The 14,869-nt window shown below is 35.5% G+C and overlaps 1 protein-coding gene across 2 annotated transcripts in view; it reads left to right on the top strand.

Moving 5' to 3' along the window:
- Window positions 1-14,869, top strand: part of LOC111495539 (cation-chloride cotransporter 1-like) — a 20,647-nt gene that overhangs the window by 1,910 nt on the left and 3,868 nt on the right. For both annotated transcript variants that reach the window (XM_023145618.1, XM_023145619.1), the window contains exons 4-9: window positions 1,207-1,298; window positions 8,599-8,713; window positions 11,840-11,940; window positions 12,142-12,203; window positions 13,681-13,908; window positions 14,494-14,608. In XM_023145618.1, the coding sequence (XP_023001386.1) occupies window positions 1,207-1,298; window positions 8,599-8,713; window positions 11,840-11,940; window positions 12,142-12,203; window positions 13,681-13,908; window positions 14,494-14,608 (713 nt within the window). The remainder of the gene's footprint in view (window positions 1-1,206; window positions 1,299-8,598; window positions 8,714-11,839; window positions 11,941-12,141; window positions 12,204-13,680; window positions 13,909-14,493; window positions 14,609-14,869) is intronic.

The following is a 14,869-nucleotide window of genomic DNA, read 5'->3' as shown; positions in this document are numbered from 1 at the left end:
GGGGGGGGGGGGGGGGGGGGGGGGGGGGGGGGGGGGGGGGGGGGGGGGGGGGGGGGGGGGGGGGGGGGGGGGGGGGGGGGGGGGGGGGGGGGGGGGGGGGGGGGGGGGGGGGGGGGGGGGGGGGGGGGGGGGGGGGGGGGGGGGGGACGGAAACCATTGTTGGGGGTCATTGGTGATTAGACCATGGTCTTGTGTTGGTCGCTGTTGGTGAGTTATGAAGTTGCTCTTGCCCTTTCTTACTTGGGGATCTCCTTTATGGTCATTATCATAGATTTCTATCTATCTGACCATATTATCCTTGAGGTTTAGTGTCAGGCATCTTGAAACTTGATAGAAAGCCTATGTCGAAGGAAGAGGGGAAGCTCACCCTCATCCAATTTGTCCTTTGTGGAATCATTTTATTATGTGTATTTTTAAATACTTTTACAGCTGGAGCTTTGTTAGAGAAGTTCATGAAAGGTCTCTTGCGGGAAAATTTGGAAGAGAAAGGGGCTCTCATTTGGTTAGTAGATAAGTGGGCATCTATTTTTTTACTTAATCATCTTGTTGGAAAGGAATTGGAGGGTATTAAGGATAAGAAAAAGTCTTAAGGGGAGGTGTGAGTGTGGCTTGCTTCAATGCTTCCATCTTCATTTAGTCAACTGCTAGTGACTTTAGTGCCTAAAGCTAACGAACTAGCAAACAGGATAAAGCTAACGAACAGTGCCTAAAACTTAAAAAGGAGAAGTAAAATCATCCCAAGAGATATTACTTGTTCACGAGAATTTTGGAAGTTAAAACGTTGTAATTGCTTTGCTATGTTTTGTCTGGACATTGTCAGCGTGGGAATGTGAAACTTAGGCTTCATTTGTCTTCGGGATCAGTTTTTTCGACATCTATTAATAGATGCTTATGATAGTAAATCTAGATGCAGCTATGAATTAGAATATTGTTGCTCTGGTTGAATTATAAGATATTTGTGGCGCTGATAATTTTCCAACAAAGGGGCCTATTCTATTTATTTTACTTGTTTCATTTCTGAAATTGGTGTCAATGTGTTCTAGCAACATAAACTCATGCCTAAAATAGTAGTTTGAGAAATCTCGTGTTTTCAGTTTTCTGTGCAGTGGGTTCATTTTTTTTTATGCACTTTACATGTAAGCAATTCTTAGTGGGTTAAAATGATGTATCATTTTTAATGCTCGTCGTGCAATACATTTCATGCAGACCACTGAAGTCAAATCGGGTACATTGATGGGTGTATTTATCCCATGCTTACAGAACATATTGGGAATCATTTACTTTATTCGATTTACTTGGTAAGTCTTTCATTTAAATGCAATTGCTGCATGTTATTTTTGTATTTTACACGTGTATGCTTAATGCACTTCATGAAATCTGGAGAAAGAAAACCCTTATGCCCCGTTAGGCCTATGCCCTTTGAGTAATACCAACCTAGAGGTTGAGTGTTCATATCTTCGGATGAGTTTAATAAGAAATAATAGACACTTTTCATGGTAACAATAATTAGCTACAAACAAAATCTATTTTCTCCCACTAAGAGTTGGCATAAAAATCCCAATTAGCATTAATTACGAAGGGAGAAATAGTTACGGAAGACATTAGACAAAGAGTACCAAGAAGAGAAATGAAGCTTGGTCAAGCCAAAAATCTCCTTCCAATCTCTTCCCCATTTTCTCTGTCGATTGCAGTTCATTCTAAACATAAGGCCCAAGAGAGTTCTTTAACAGCATCTATCCAAAAAATCTTACATTTCCTTTCAAGTTATTGACATCCAATAAATGTATCATGCTGTCTTTGGATACATTGTTTAAGATCCAAGCGAGACGATGAAGTTGATGGAAGAGTATATTCTGACATTTTTAGTGTATTACGAAAGAAACTCTAAGACCTGTTTGGCATTGATTGTGGAAACCAGTTGATGGCTGGTTCTGCTAAAACAGAACCAAATTGATCTTGGTTGGGGTGGGATTGATTGTGGGAAAGTTTGATAAGATAAATCCTTTGTGCATTTAAAAATGTTTTTGATATTCGCATAAGTTTCTTTAGAAACCCTCTGTATTTCAATAAGCAGTACGCCTTCAATCGATCCAATCATGCTTAGATTCTCAAGTAATCTAAATATTTGAAATTGAAGCAGCTACCAACTTTATTTGGAGAGGGAAGGTTGCTCTAAAGCGTCCTCATTTTTTGCGTCACAATTACAGTGGCTGCGTATATTTCCTACTTATATTGCCTTCAAATGAATGGTTAGTGTTGATGGAATGAAGAATTAGCGTTGACGGAATGAAGGATGTAGGAGAATTGTTAGATAATTTATATATTTGAGTTCATAGTTGTTAATTTAGCTTAATCAATATTAAATCAGTATTTTATGTTTAATTAGTTAATTGTCTTATTTTCTTGTACGACAACAAATAACCATATTAGGGTGAGTATAACATTGTTCTAGAGAGTTCTCCCAAACTCTTAGAGATGAACTACCCTTGTTTGGCCTTGAATTTGGCCTAATATTAAACTTGATGCATCAATTGATATCAGAGCCCTTAATTGATGTTTCTAGAAAAAAAGAGTTAAACCATGGATGGTGATCGGAATATGCTTACATGTTAAGAATGAGAAATATTAGTGGGATCGAAAATAAAATATATTACTAACCAAATCTTGAAAATAAGATAAAATATACAAAATATGCTACTAACCAAATCCTGAAAACAACATAAATATACTACTAACAAAACTACTAAAAACAAGGAAAAGAAATATATTCCCCAAATATCTTTATATCTTAATACATTCCTTCAGGTTGGAAAGTGTATGTCAATCACACCCAACTTGTCCTTCAAAAAAATCAAATTGTTGTTTTTCAAGAGCTTTAGTGAAAACAACTGCCAATTGCATTTTAGTCGAAACATAACACCATTTGATGATTCCAACTTGTAACTTTTTTTGAACTATATGACAATCTATTTCCATTTGCTTCGTACGTTCGTGAACAACTGAATTGGCTGCTATATGTAATGCTGCTTGATTATCACAATACAATAATGCTGGTTCGGATAGCTGAACTTTCTAAGTCTTGAAGAATGTAACTCAACCAAGTTAACTCTAAACAAGTATTTGCCTTAGCTCAATACTCAGTTTCTGCGGATGATCTGGACACATTGGTTTGCTTTTTAGACTCCCAAGAAATAATTGAATTTCCGAGGAAATGCAAAACCCAGAAATAGACCGAAGTTCGACAACCACCCTAGTCAGAATCACAATATGCTTGTATATTTCAAGTTGTTTTCAGATGGTAGTAGAAGTCTTCGACCAAGAGTACCTTTGATGTATCTCAGAACTTGAAGAGCTGCCTCCCAATGTAGTTTTCTTGGTTCATGCATAAATTGACTAAACATACGAACTGAATACACTATGTTAGGCCTAGTAATAGTTAAATTTGATAATCTGTCAATCAACCGTTTGTATTTACTTGGATCATTCAACTTCTCTCCTTCTGGTAAAGAAAGTTTCAAATTTTGCTCCATAGAATTTTTTTATGGACGTGCTCTTGTAAGACCTGTGTCTTGAAGAATGTCTCGATTATACTTCCTTTGAGACATAAAAATTCTTTTTCTAGATCGAGAAAATTCAATGCCTAAGAAATATTTCAAATTTTCTAAATCTTTGATAAGATTTTTTTTTGAGTATGCTAGTCTTGAGATGTTGAATTTCTTTAAGTGCCTGCCAACAGAATATCAACAACATAGATAAAAACTGCCGTGAAAGAAGTACCTCTACTCTTAGTAAATAAAGAGTAATCTACTTTGGACGGAGTGTAGCGTGCATTTTGTATAGTGGTAGAGAATATGAAGAACCAATTGTACGAAGCCTGTTTTAACCCATAAAGAGATTTATGTAGCTGATATGCTGTATTCTCCCCTTGTCCGCGAAAACTTGGTGGTAAAGACATGTAAATTACCATGGAGAAAGACATTTTGAACATCCAACTGATGATGAACCATTTTCGAGCAGCAGCAATAGTGAGTAAGCAACAAAGTGTAGTAAGTTTCGATGTAGGAGAAAATGTCTCTTTGTAATCAATACCTTCAACTTGAGTATATCCCTTTGCTACCGGCCGAGCTTTATAATGTTCAATAGAACCATCAGAGTTGTATTTAATCTTGTTCACCTAATGACAATCAATAGCTTTATGGCCAGGTGGTAGAGGAACGAGAGACCAAGTATGATTACGTTCCAAAGCTGCAATTTCAACATTTATAGGCTGCTACCATAATGAGTTGCCAACTGCCTCATCATAGGTTTTAGGTTCTGTTTGGACTGTAATAAGAACTAGAAAATCACGTTGAGTAGGAGAAAAACGAGAGAATAAAAGGTAATAATGAAGGGGATACTTGATGCCAGTGCTGGGACTTGAGCTAGAGTTTAAATGATTGGTTGTAGAAGACATCTCATAATCATTATGCCAAGCTGGAGAAAGAATAGAAGGTGGAGGAGATGACGAAATAGAAACTGAAGGAATAGAAGGTGGGTAAGATTAGAATAGATGTTTGAGTAGGATGAATCATGAAGTGGTAAAATGGGAGTCGAAGGAGCTAATGTCAAAGTTTGTGAGACTGATGAAAAAGGAGAATCATCTCCACAAAATTTAACATCACGACTAATAAAGAATTTGTGAGATTGCATGTCATACAACCTGTAACCTTTTTGACCACAAGGATATCCTAAGAAAACACAAGGAATTGATCGAGGTTTAAATTTTTGCTTAGGATGTACTACAGTTGCATAACATTTACAACAAAAAAACTTTAAGCTGATGAAATGTAGGCGGTCGTTTGTAGAGTGCTTCAAAGGTTATCTTGTTAGATAACAATGGTGATGGTGTTATATTTATAAAACATCACTAAAATGTACTCTCCCCAAAAAATTAAGTGGAATCTGTGATTGAAAGAGAAGAGACCTAGCTACATTTAGGATATGACGATGCTTACGTTCTACAACTCCATTTTGTTGTGGAGGATAGACACAAGTGCGTTGAAATTCAATGCCACAAGAAGTAAAAAATGGTTGCAAAGATAGGAACTCAGTCCCATTGTCTGATCGCACTATCTTAATAGTAGTATGAAATTGAGTTTGAACAAATTTAACAAAGTTCATTAACAAATGATGTACCTTTGATTTGTGTTGCATAAGAAAAACCCAAGTACATCGAGTAAAATCATTAATAATAGTGAGAAGAATACGCAAACCAGAACATGTAGGAATTTTATGAGGCCCCTAACATCACAATGTAACAGATCAAAGGCAGAATGTGTTGTTATTGAGCTTCTTGGAAAAGACAACCTAGTTTGTTTTGCTAATGGGCAAAGACTACCGTTATGAGAAGAAGTACCATTATTAAGATGCACTTGATTAGCTAGAAATTTAAAACGAGAAACTGAAGGATGACCTAGACGTAAATGCCATAAATCAAATGACTGAGATACTTGATGAGCTGAAGATTTGATTGGAGATGAAGAAATATGATAGTGACCTCCGAATTGTTTACCCGAGCCTATCATCTTCCCCGTAGCCAAGTCCTGCATAACACGAGAATTAGGATAGAATGTGACACAACATTTCAAGTCATTGGTAAGTTTGTTGATGGACATCAGGTTTAAATTGGATGAAGGCTCACTTAAAACATTGTTTAATTTAAGGTTAGGATTAAAAGAAACATTGGCAATATGTGACACATGTGCTGTCTGTCTCTCCATTAGGCAAATTTATTGTAGAAATGATTGCAGCCTTTGGTTCAGTCATAATAGAAGCTTTGGATACTATATGATCCGTAGCTCCACTATCAAGAATCCATGAATTAGAACTAGCAGAGTTAATGGATAATGCAGATACTGGAAACAAACCTGCAACATTGATGTAATTGTCAGAATTACCAGAAGGACGATGATTGAGTGCAGATAAGGTTTGTGCTATTTGTTGTAATTGCTTAGAAGAAAAATTTGGAATGGAATTAGGGGACTCTTCTTTTATATTCAACTGAGAAACATCGGCCATATTTGCAGAGGATCGATATTCATGATTGTTGCGTTGATTGACTTGTACTGCCCTTCTAGAATTTTATTTTTCTGTCGACATCAATCTTCTGTATGTCCCCTTTTGTCACAAAATTTACAGTGAAACTTAAGGATTCAACATTTATCAATTGTATGACCACTTCTATTGCCGTGTTCACATGATTTGTCTGGGTGAACTTTGAATATGTTGTCTTCTTCTGCACTGTTGCTGCAATTGAGAAATCCTGAGTAGGTTCAGAAGTTACCTGATGCTTCATCTCTTCTTGTACAAGTAATTTATAGGCTTGCCTCACATTAGGTAATGGAGTCATCATCAATATGTCAGATCTCACCGTTTTATAAGACTCATTGAGCCCCATGAGTAATTGCATCAACTTATCTTCTTCGCGTTGATCAACATGTATTTGAAAATGGTGTGCGGTGCACTTCCAATTCATCCCAGAGTGCTTTGAGCTTGGTGAAATATACCGACAGAGCCATGGTTCCATGTGACATCATTGCTGTATCTTGAGATGGTTCTTCAATTGTGCCATCAATGAAACCAATTTTCTTTTTGGCAATAAGAGCATGCATAACTGATTTATGCCATGATTGGTAATTTGTCCCATTTAATTTGATTGGAACAAGTGAATATACTGACTGATCATAGTGATGAATGAAATAAGGATGTGTTAAATCAACATCCGATGTTTTGAAGCTGAATTTGGCTGATTCTGCCATAAAGACAATTTTGATATTTAAGAAGATCAAGATCGATGCTTTGATACCATGTTAAGAATGAGAAATAGGAGTGGAATCGGAAGTGTAATTTTCATTAATGTTGTTTAAATAGGATACAAGCTACCAACTAACTCCTAAAAATAAAATAAAATATACTAGACCAAATCCTGACAATAAGATAAGATATACAAAATATACTAACTCCCACAAATAAAACATACCACCAAAACAAAATAAAATACACTACTAACCAACTCCTAAAAATAAGAAAAAAAAACTGACTACCTAAGATATATCCCTAACTAATAACAGTTATACCACAAAATATAATTCCTCAAATATTTTTATAGGTTAATCAATACATCTAGGGTAGCATTGAAAATCTAAATGGAGAAATGAAGAGAAGAAATTAGGTTCAAGAAGAAATTAGGTTCAAGAAGAAATTAGGTTCAGTGTCCTTAATGATCGAAAAGAGTTCCAGAGCGAGAAGAGGAGAAAAGTGAAAGAAATCAAAATCAAAGTTGAAAAAAAAGCCGGTTGAAACCACAGTGACGTAGAAGAAGAGAAAAGAGAGAGGAGGAGGTGTCAGATGTTGCAGGTTTGTTAGAGGTGGCTAATTGGTCGGATCCCATCGGATAGGGACATGCAATGCTAGTTGTTGCAGCGTCATCAGAGGGTGACAATCTTGCCACAACTTTGTTGGAGGCGTGTCAGTTCCCCGCACATGACTCGAATGTGGTGTGGCCGCCACCACCATCACTTTAGTCAACGGAAAAAGCCGTCACCGCTACCGGTGAAGGTTGAAGAAGAAAGAAATGCTTGGGAGTTGGTGGCTCACGATGAAAAAAAAAGGGAGATAGAATGGGGGCAATTTTGGAAACTTTTCCAATCCTAATTGCAATTTACAGGGGCCAAATTCATTCAATTGGCCAACTTCAGTTGCACCAAATTCTAGATTTCCTAAACCATCCTTTCTCCTATGTCATTCCAACCCAATTAAACACCACCTTTTCTTCAAATTTCCAACATTTTGGTGGTCCATAATTTTAATTCCCACTTGGATTTGGGAAATTTCCATTGAGATTTTTCCTTCTTCGGCTGTAAAATATATTGCTTCCATTTGGATTATTTTGCAAATTTTTTTGTTATTTGTTCTTGTCGATTATAGTCGGGTGTTTCATATAATCCATGTTTTTTGGCTAAGGTTTCAAGGGAGATATTTCCCATTTGTCATAACCTTTTTTGACTTTAATGAAGTTTTGTTATATTTTATTATTATTATTATTATTATTATTATTATTATTATTTAAAAAATGACAAGTCACGTTTATGAGGTCTGGAAGTGAGTTAGCAGGTTAGGTACTTTCCTAAATTCCTTAGTTGTTTAGTCTAGCTATGTTGGGTGGAAACCGCGATATGTTCCTCTTTCTGTAGGTCAATATGACAGAGCAAACACATCTTTCCTTTAAATTGTCCATCTGGAATAGAAGACCCCCTATACGCCGAACATATTTTTCTTAGTGATTTAGACATATGGTGATAGATGCAGTGCATTGCATTTTGTTTTATATGAATTTATTTCGTCTGGTTTTTCAATGAGCCAACATGCCTGAGTCCATGTGCTTAATTTCTTTTGTAATCTCCTTTTTTTTTTTAAGTACAATCAACAATTGGGGTTCCTTCTTGTTATAGTTAATCCGTTGCCGGTTGCCTGTTTGTTGAGTCCTGTTTTATGGGAGACTTTTTTGTATACTTTCTCTTATCTAAATGACAGATGTTTCTATTATGAACAAAAACGCAGGATTGTTGGCATGGCTGGTATTGGTGAGTCATTAGTGCTGGTATCGTTTTGTGGTTTATGTACGTTCTTGACTTCGATCTCACTAAGTGCTATTGCAACTAATGGTGCAATGAAGGTACATTTCCTAGGTTGAATTTTATTGCCCATAACTTCCCAAATGCATATAATATTTTTATGGCTGTGGTTGGTTTACCTCTGATGGTGCTGTTCCAAATCTTATTAATTTTTAGTGAACTATTAAGAGCCTCGATTTATACGAGGAAGAATATTGCAGCATCTATAAAATATTCAATGATGCATTTGGTATTAAACTGACTTCAATAATTTTAAGTTTTAAATCAAAATTTAGATTTAAGTGCTCGCTTAGGTATATTATAGTGGAAACTCGCTAAAAGCTCAAGGAGAAGGTCATGCATGAAAGATAATGATCTTGGGGGCTGATGCTGCCGGTTTGGAAACCTCACCTCACCTTTGATGTTTTCTTCACTTGCATAAAAAGATTCCATAAATTATTATTTTTGTGGATCTAGATTGTATAGTGACCCTTTGAAAAAAAAAAAAAAAAAAAACTTCACCATATTTAACCCCTCTCCATTCCCTCCTCTCTTCCTTTCCTAATCCACTCCTCCACCTGGCCAGAACTGCCACCATATCTCCACCCCTTAATCTCTTCTCCCATCCCCACCCATCTCTACCATGTTTAGGCCACAACAAGTTAGAGCAATCTCGATAGAAAGAAAAATGTTTTTGATTGAAGTAGACCCAACCTCTCAAGGCTCCCGTGTTCGACGAAGCATTTTCCTTATTGATTCATTGGAGTACTTTGTGATGGATCAATGATACTCTTAAGCCTCTTCTCACCTCGCCTTTGAACTAGAAATTTCTCAAAGAGATAAGGATTGACAGATCAAATAGTTTGGATTGAGAAAAGTTTCACTAAGAAAGGATACCGTGTCTGGTGAAGCTGGACTACAATGGAGAAAAAGCCGTCTGCTGATCCCTGCGGGAGATCAAGCGAACAAATGGATTACTTTGTAGGCCTTGTCAATTTCTTCAGCTTAGAAACTAAAGTTGCCATTAGTGAGAGCCACCAACCTTCCTTTAAGGACCTTTATTTCTACAGTAAAACCAACGAAGCAAAAATTTTGGGTTTCTGTAAAGATTGGCTAAAAGTGTGGTCTTTTCAACTTCTTTATTCCCCATAGAATTGCGGGGAATATTTTAAGTAACACCTTGTACCTTCTTATGGGGTTTGGATAAACATTCGTTGCTTACTTATTGGCAAATGGGACATGGAAACTGTAATGCCCCTAATTTTCTTAACCTAATTAGTGACGTCAACCGATGCATGCTTAAGACTTAAGTGCAAAAATTCATAATCAATATTTTTGAAATAAGGCCATGGACTTACATAAATAGTTTCAAACATGAAATTCAACATTACACAGTTTTAAATATGAATCAAACTCCAGAAAAACATCTATCTTTATCCCGGGTACCAGAAGTACTACAACCGTCATTCCCCTTCTCTCGAAAGCAGAAACAAAATTTTACCTGTCCAGACCCCTACAAAGTGCCTCTGATTCTCCTCCATCTATGTTGTCTGAACCCATTGAGGGGCTTCGGTGTGTTTTAATCCTTCTTCCCAAGGACAGCTCCACTTTTACTCCCATCCCCATTTGATGGCGCTTGCTCCTTGGTTCGAAGATTGTGGCCTTTTTATTATGACCATACCAGCATGAAAGAACAATAACAAGTACACAAAGCAGAAAGAAATTTCTATTCATAACTCTTCACAAAAAATACAGATAGGAGATTCCTCCTTCATCCTATCAATTGAGACCTGTCATTGTTGAACATAGCTGCTCGTTAGAAGCCCTTGTGAATGAACTTTGGCTTGCAGTTAAAGCATTGGGTTCTAGTAAATCCCCCAGGCCGGGTGGATTCACTGCTCAATTCTTTAAAAAGTCAAACATCCTTAAACCCGACATAACAAGAGTGTTCAGATTTTTTTTCTTTCAGGTATCATCAACAACAATGTCAATGAAACCTAAATTTTCCTTATTCCGAATAAAACCGGTGCTAGAAAAGTTGGGGTTTATAGGCCCATAAGCTTTATCACTTGTCTTTACTAAGTCGTTGCTAGAGTCCTTTCTAATTGGCTCAAGAAAGTCCTTCCATCAACCATCAGGGATTTTTAATCAGCCTTCGTTGAAGGAAGACAAATTTTGGATGCATCATTCATTGCCATTGAAATCATTGGAGATTGGCATAGAAATCGACTAAAGGGGTGGTCATCAAACTTGGTGTAGAAAAAGCCTTTGGCAGGGCTGATTGGGATTTTTTTGATGGAATGTTGAGAGTCAAAAGGTTTGGATCCAAATGGAGGTTATGGATCAAAGGTTGCGTATCATTGACCAACTTGTCCACCATCATCAATGGTTAACTGAGCGGCAAAAATAAAGCCACAAGCTGCCTTTGTCAAGGTGACCCTTTGTCTCCTTTCCTCTTCATCATCGTGATAGATTGTCTTAACAGGTTCTTGTCCTTGACAGCTAATCATGACTTCATAGAAGGTTATATTCTGGACACTGGTTCCACTCAAATCAATCATCTATTGTTTGTCAATGACAATTATTTTCTCCCCCAACAAAAAAGATGATATCGATAATCTCCTTAGCTTGATTGGCCTTTTTGAAGAAGCTTCTGGTTTTAGGCTTAAATCTGAGTTTTTGGGTATCAACTGGAATGTTGTTTGGGTGGATTCTGTTGCCAACAAATTTGGGTGCAAGGTGGGTGAATGGCCAACTGCTTACTTGGGGCTCCCTTTATATGAAAAACCATCTTCTCAATTATTTTGGGAACCTATTCTAGACAACATTGAGAAGATGCTGTATTCTTGGCAACACAATTTCCTTTCCAGAGGTGATAGATTGACCGACCTTATTGAATGTCACATTGTCCAATCTGTCAGTTTATTTCTTATGGTCTAAAATATCTTTATTCTTCCAAAGGAGTAATAAAAATGAGTCTTCACTTGGAAGTAGGTCTCACCGAAGATTTTGTATTGATAATTATCCAATTGAATGTTGTTTTCCGGCTATTCACCGACAGTTTCATGGAGTAATTTGTCACATAAAATGCACGTCCCATTAGTTTTGTAGTGAGAAAAATACCAGCTAAGTTTCCTTAGAATATGCTTGGATGTCAAGTAAGTTTTTTGATTGTTTATTTCTTCTAGGGTGGGGGACCATATTATCTGATAGGTCGTGCCCTTGGACCAGAGGTTGGAGTTAGCATTGGGCTATGTTTCTTTCTCGGAAATGCAGTTGCTGGTGCTCTGTGAGTATAAATGCTTAATTTAATTTTGATGGTCGTCGATATATGTGATTGGTATAATATTAAAGACTTCAGAGTTGTAGTAGTCTTACTATTCTTTTATTGTCCAGCTGCTTTTTTTTTTTCGTTTTTCTTTTTTAAGTTTAAATTTGCATTCGCTCTGTATTTATGTTAACTTTGCCTTCTCTCCATCTGTTGGTTCAGTTATGTGTTGGGAGCTGTAGAAACATTTTTGAATGCTGTACCAGCTGCAGGGCTATTCAGAGGTGATGACGAGTCTTTGCTACTATTGTGTATAGACATGAACTGTTCTTTATCTACTTGAGCCTTTTTATATTGTTATCAGTTGTGGATCTCGTTAGTTTTCATTATAACTCAATATAAAATTTTTAGTTTCTAATTTCTATTTAGGCTAAATTAATAAAAGTACCCCTAAACTTTGTATTTTGCTAAAAAAATACCCTTAGACTTTCAAAAGTTTCAATGGTACCCTTAAATCTTCAAAAAAGTCTAAAAACTACTCTTATGGTTTGTTTTGATGGAAACGGTTAGTACTTTATTTCAAAAATACTCTTAAAACTTTAATAAGTTTCATTAATACCCTTCAAATTTTTAAAAAAGTTCAAAAATACTCTTACCGTGGGTACTATATTTAAAAAATACCCTTGAAATTTTAAATGTAGCATTAACCCCCTTTACTTTTCTAAAAAAAAAAGTTCAAAATTTTATTTACCGTGAATATATGGACGAAAACTATCTATTCACACCTCATAGTTTATCTTCAATCTTTTTAATATTACTTTTGAAAGTTCATGAGTATTTTTGAAACGTGGTTGAACTTTTTTTAAAAAGTTTATAGGTGCTCTTTTAAAGTTTTTTAAAAAAATTTAAAAGTAGTTTTGTGTTTTTTTTTTTAATTTTTTAATTTTTAATTTACCAATATTAATAACATTTTTGGTAACTTAAAGGCATTTTCAAACACTTTTGAAAGTTAAAAGGGTATTTTTTTAAAATCTTTTGAAAGCTTAAGGATATTTTTGAAACAAAATATTAATAGTAAACTAGTAGTAAGGGTATTTTTAAACCTTTTTTTAAAAGTTCAAGGATATTTTTGAGACATTTTTTAAGTTGTTGAAACTTTTGAAAGTTTAGGGATATTTTTGTAACAAATTACAAAGTTATAGGGTATTTTTAATTAATTTAGCCTTTTATTTATATCAAGGATATATTTGCCTGGTCTGAGAGGTTGTTATAATTTTACATAATTTTACATATGATGCATTATTACTCTAGTTTCTTGAAGACAAGGTGGCTTTCTTTTTACAACGAAGTAATGTCATTTTTAAGTAATAAGCATGGTTTTCTACATTCTCTACGATGGAGAATGTTTTCTTTTATATAAAACTAAATAATATCATATAAGATGTGGAATTGCAACTAAGGATTGGATGGCAATCCAATTTGATACAATTGGCTCTTGCAAAAGCATATGGAGTTCTATAATGCTGGTTTAGATAGTATCGATATTGGAAGCTTTATTATAAGAATATCTCACCAGCTTCTCCTTTAAGTTAAATGTTTTCACATTGTAATTTGTGCTATTGTCTATACCAAAACGGTTATTTGTCCATTATAATATTTTGGTGTCGTACATATGGCATTCTAGATTTATTTCATCAGCAAGACAAATTCTATCAGAGAAATCTGTTGCACTACGTTGATCATTTTGTTATTGCGATGCAGAGACTGTAACAAAAGTAAATGGAACAACTGTTGCAGCACCAATACAAAGTCCAAGTTCACATGACTTGCAAGTTTATGGCATTATTGTGACGATTCTTTTGTGCTTCATTGTATTTGGTGGTGTGAAAATGATTAATAGGGTTGCTCCTGCTTTCCTTATTCCAGTCTTGTTCTCAGTGGTTAGCATATTTCTTGGAATTTTTGTGGCAAGAAAAAACGACCCTTCAGGTGACTTTTTTATTTTTAATGCATAATAATTTCTTATGAGCATGTTCTTTTAAATATGTGGGCCGCATGTACACCTGACTGTTCTTTAAGTTTGCCTTCTGCATCTTGCAAATTGTCAACCTGCCAGATTTCTAGCGCTACAATTACCTCTAAAGTTGAATGGAGATGTGTTACAAATGGCAGCGTAGTTGATTCTTCGGACTATTTTCTAGTATAATTATTGTGGGTACCTAGAGTTCTAGATTAACTTATGTGTGCATCTCGGCTTGTCTTTTAGATACAACTAGCTATCTCAAAATGTTATTAAACTTGTCGAAAGATTAGCTCAAGTAAGGAGATTTATTTAGTTACGTAGTACTTAGAGACTTATTCAGATTTATTGTTAATTGTATGAGACCATGGATATAACAATACTTAATACATATTTAACCATCAGTTGGCCAAGGTCTTTCAACTATGCTATAGCGGGTCAAGTTTTCCAATATAATTATAATGAAGGTTATTTAATTTTTCGTCTCTTTTATCAAAGGTATACATGATGTAGCGGAGGAATTAAATTGGTGCTTTCTTTGCTATGTTTTTCAGATGGCATCACAGGATTGAGTTTGGAATCTTTTAAAGAAAATTGGAGTTCAGATTATCAGATGACTAACAGTGCTGGAATTCCTGATCCTTTAGGAAAAGTTTATTGGAATTTCAAGTAAGGGTTGGATTTTATTTTTCCAGCTTTTGCATATATTTGAGTTAAAATTACATATACTTTTTCTGAATTTCTACAGTATGGAGTCCAAATTGTCTTTCCGCTTATGTGAGAGCTGTTTGTTTTATTGAAATTAGGATTATCGGATGTTGGATTTAGTTGCCATTGATCCTAAAGCAAAGCTGTTACAGTACCCATTTATTTGCATTATTATTACTGGTCATATTTTTAGCTTCTTCTGTTCTTTTTTTTTTTTTTTTT

The sequence above is a fragment of the Cucurbita maxima genome, unplaced genomic scaffold (genome assembly GCF_002738345.1).
Source record: "Cucurbita maxima cultivar Rimu unplaced genomic scaffold, Cmax_1.0 Cma_Scf00021, whole genome shotgun sequence".
Lineage (NCBI taxonomy): Eukaryota > Viridiplantae > Streptophyta > Magnoliopsida > Cucurbitales > Cucurbitaceae > Cucurbita > Cucurbita maxima.
This window is presented reverse-complemented; position numbering and strand designations above follow the sequence as displayed.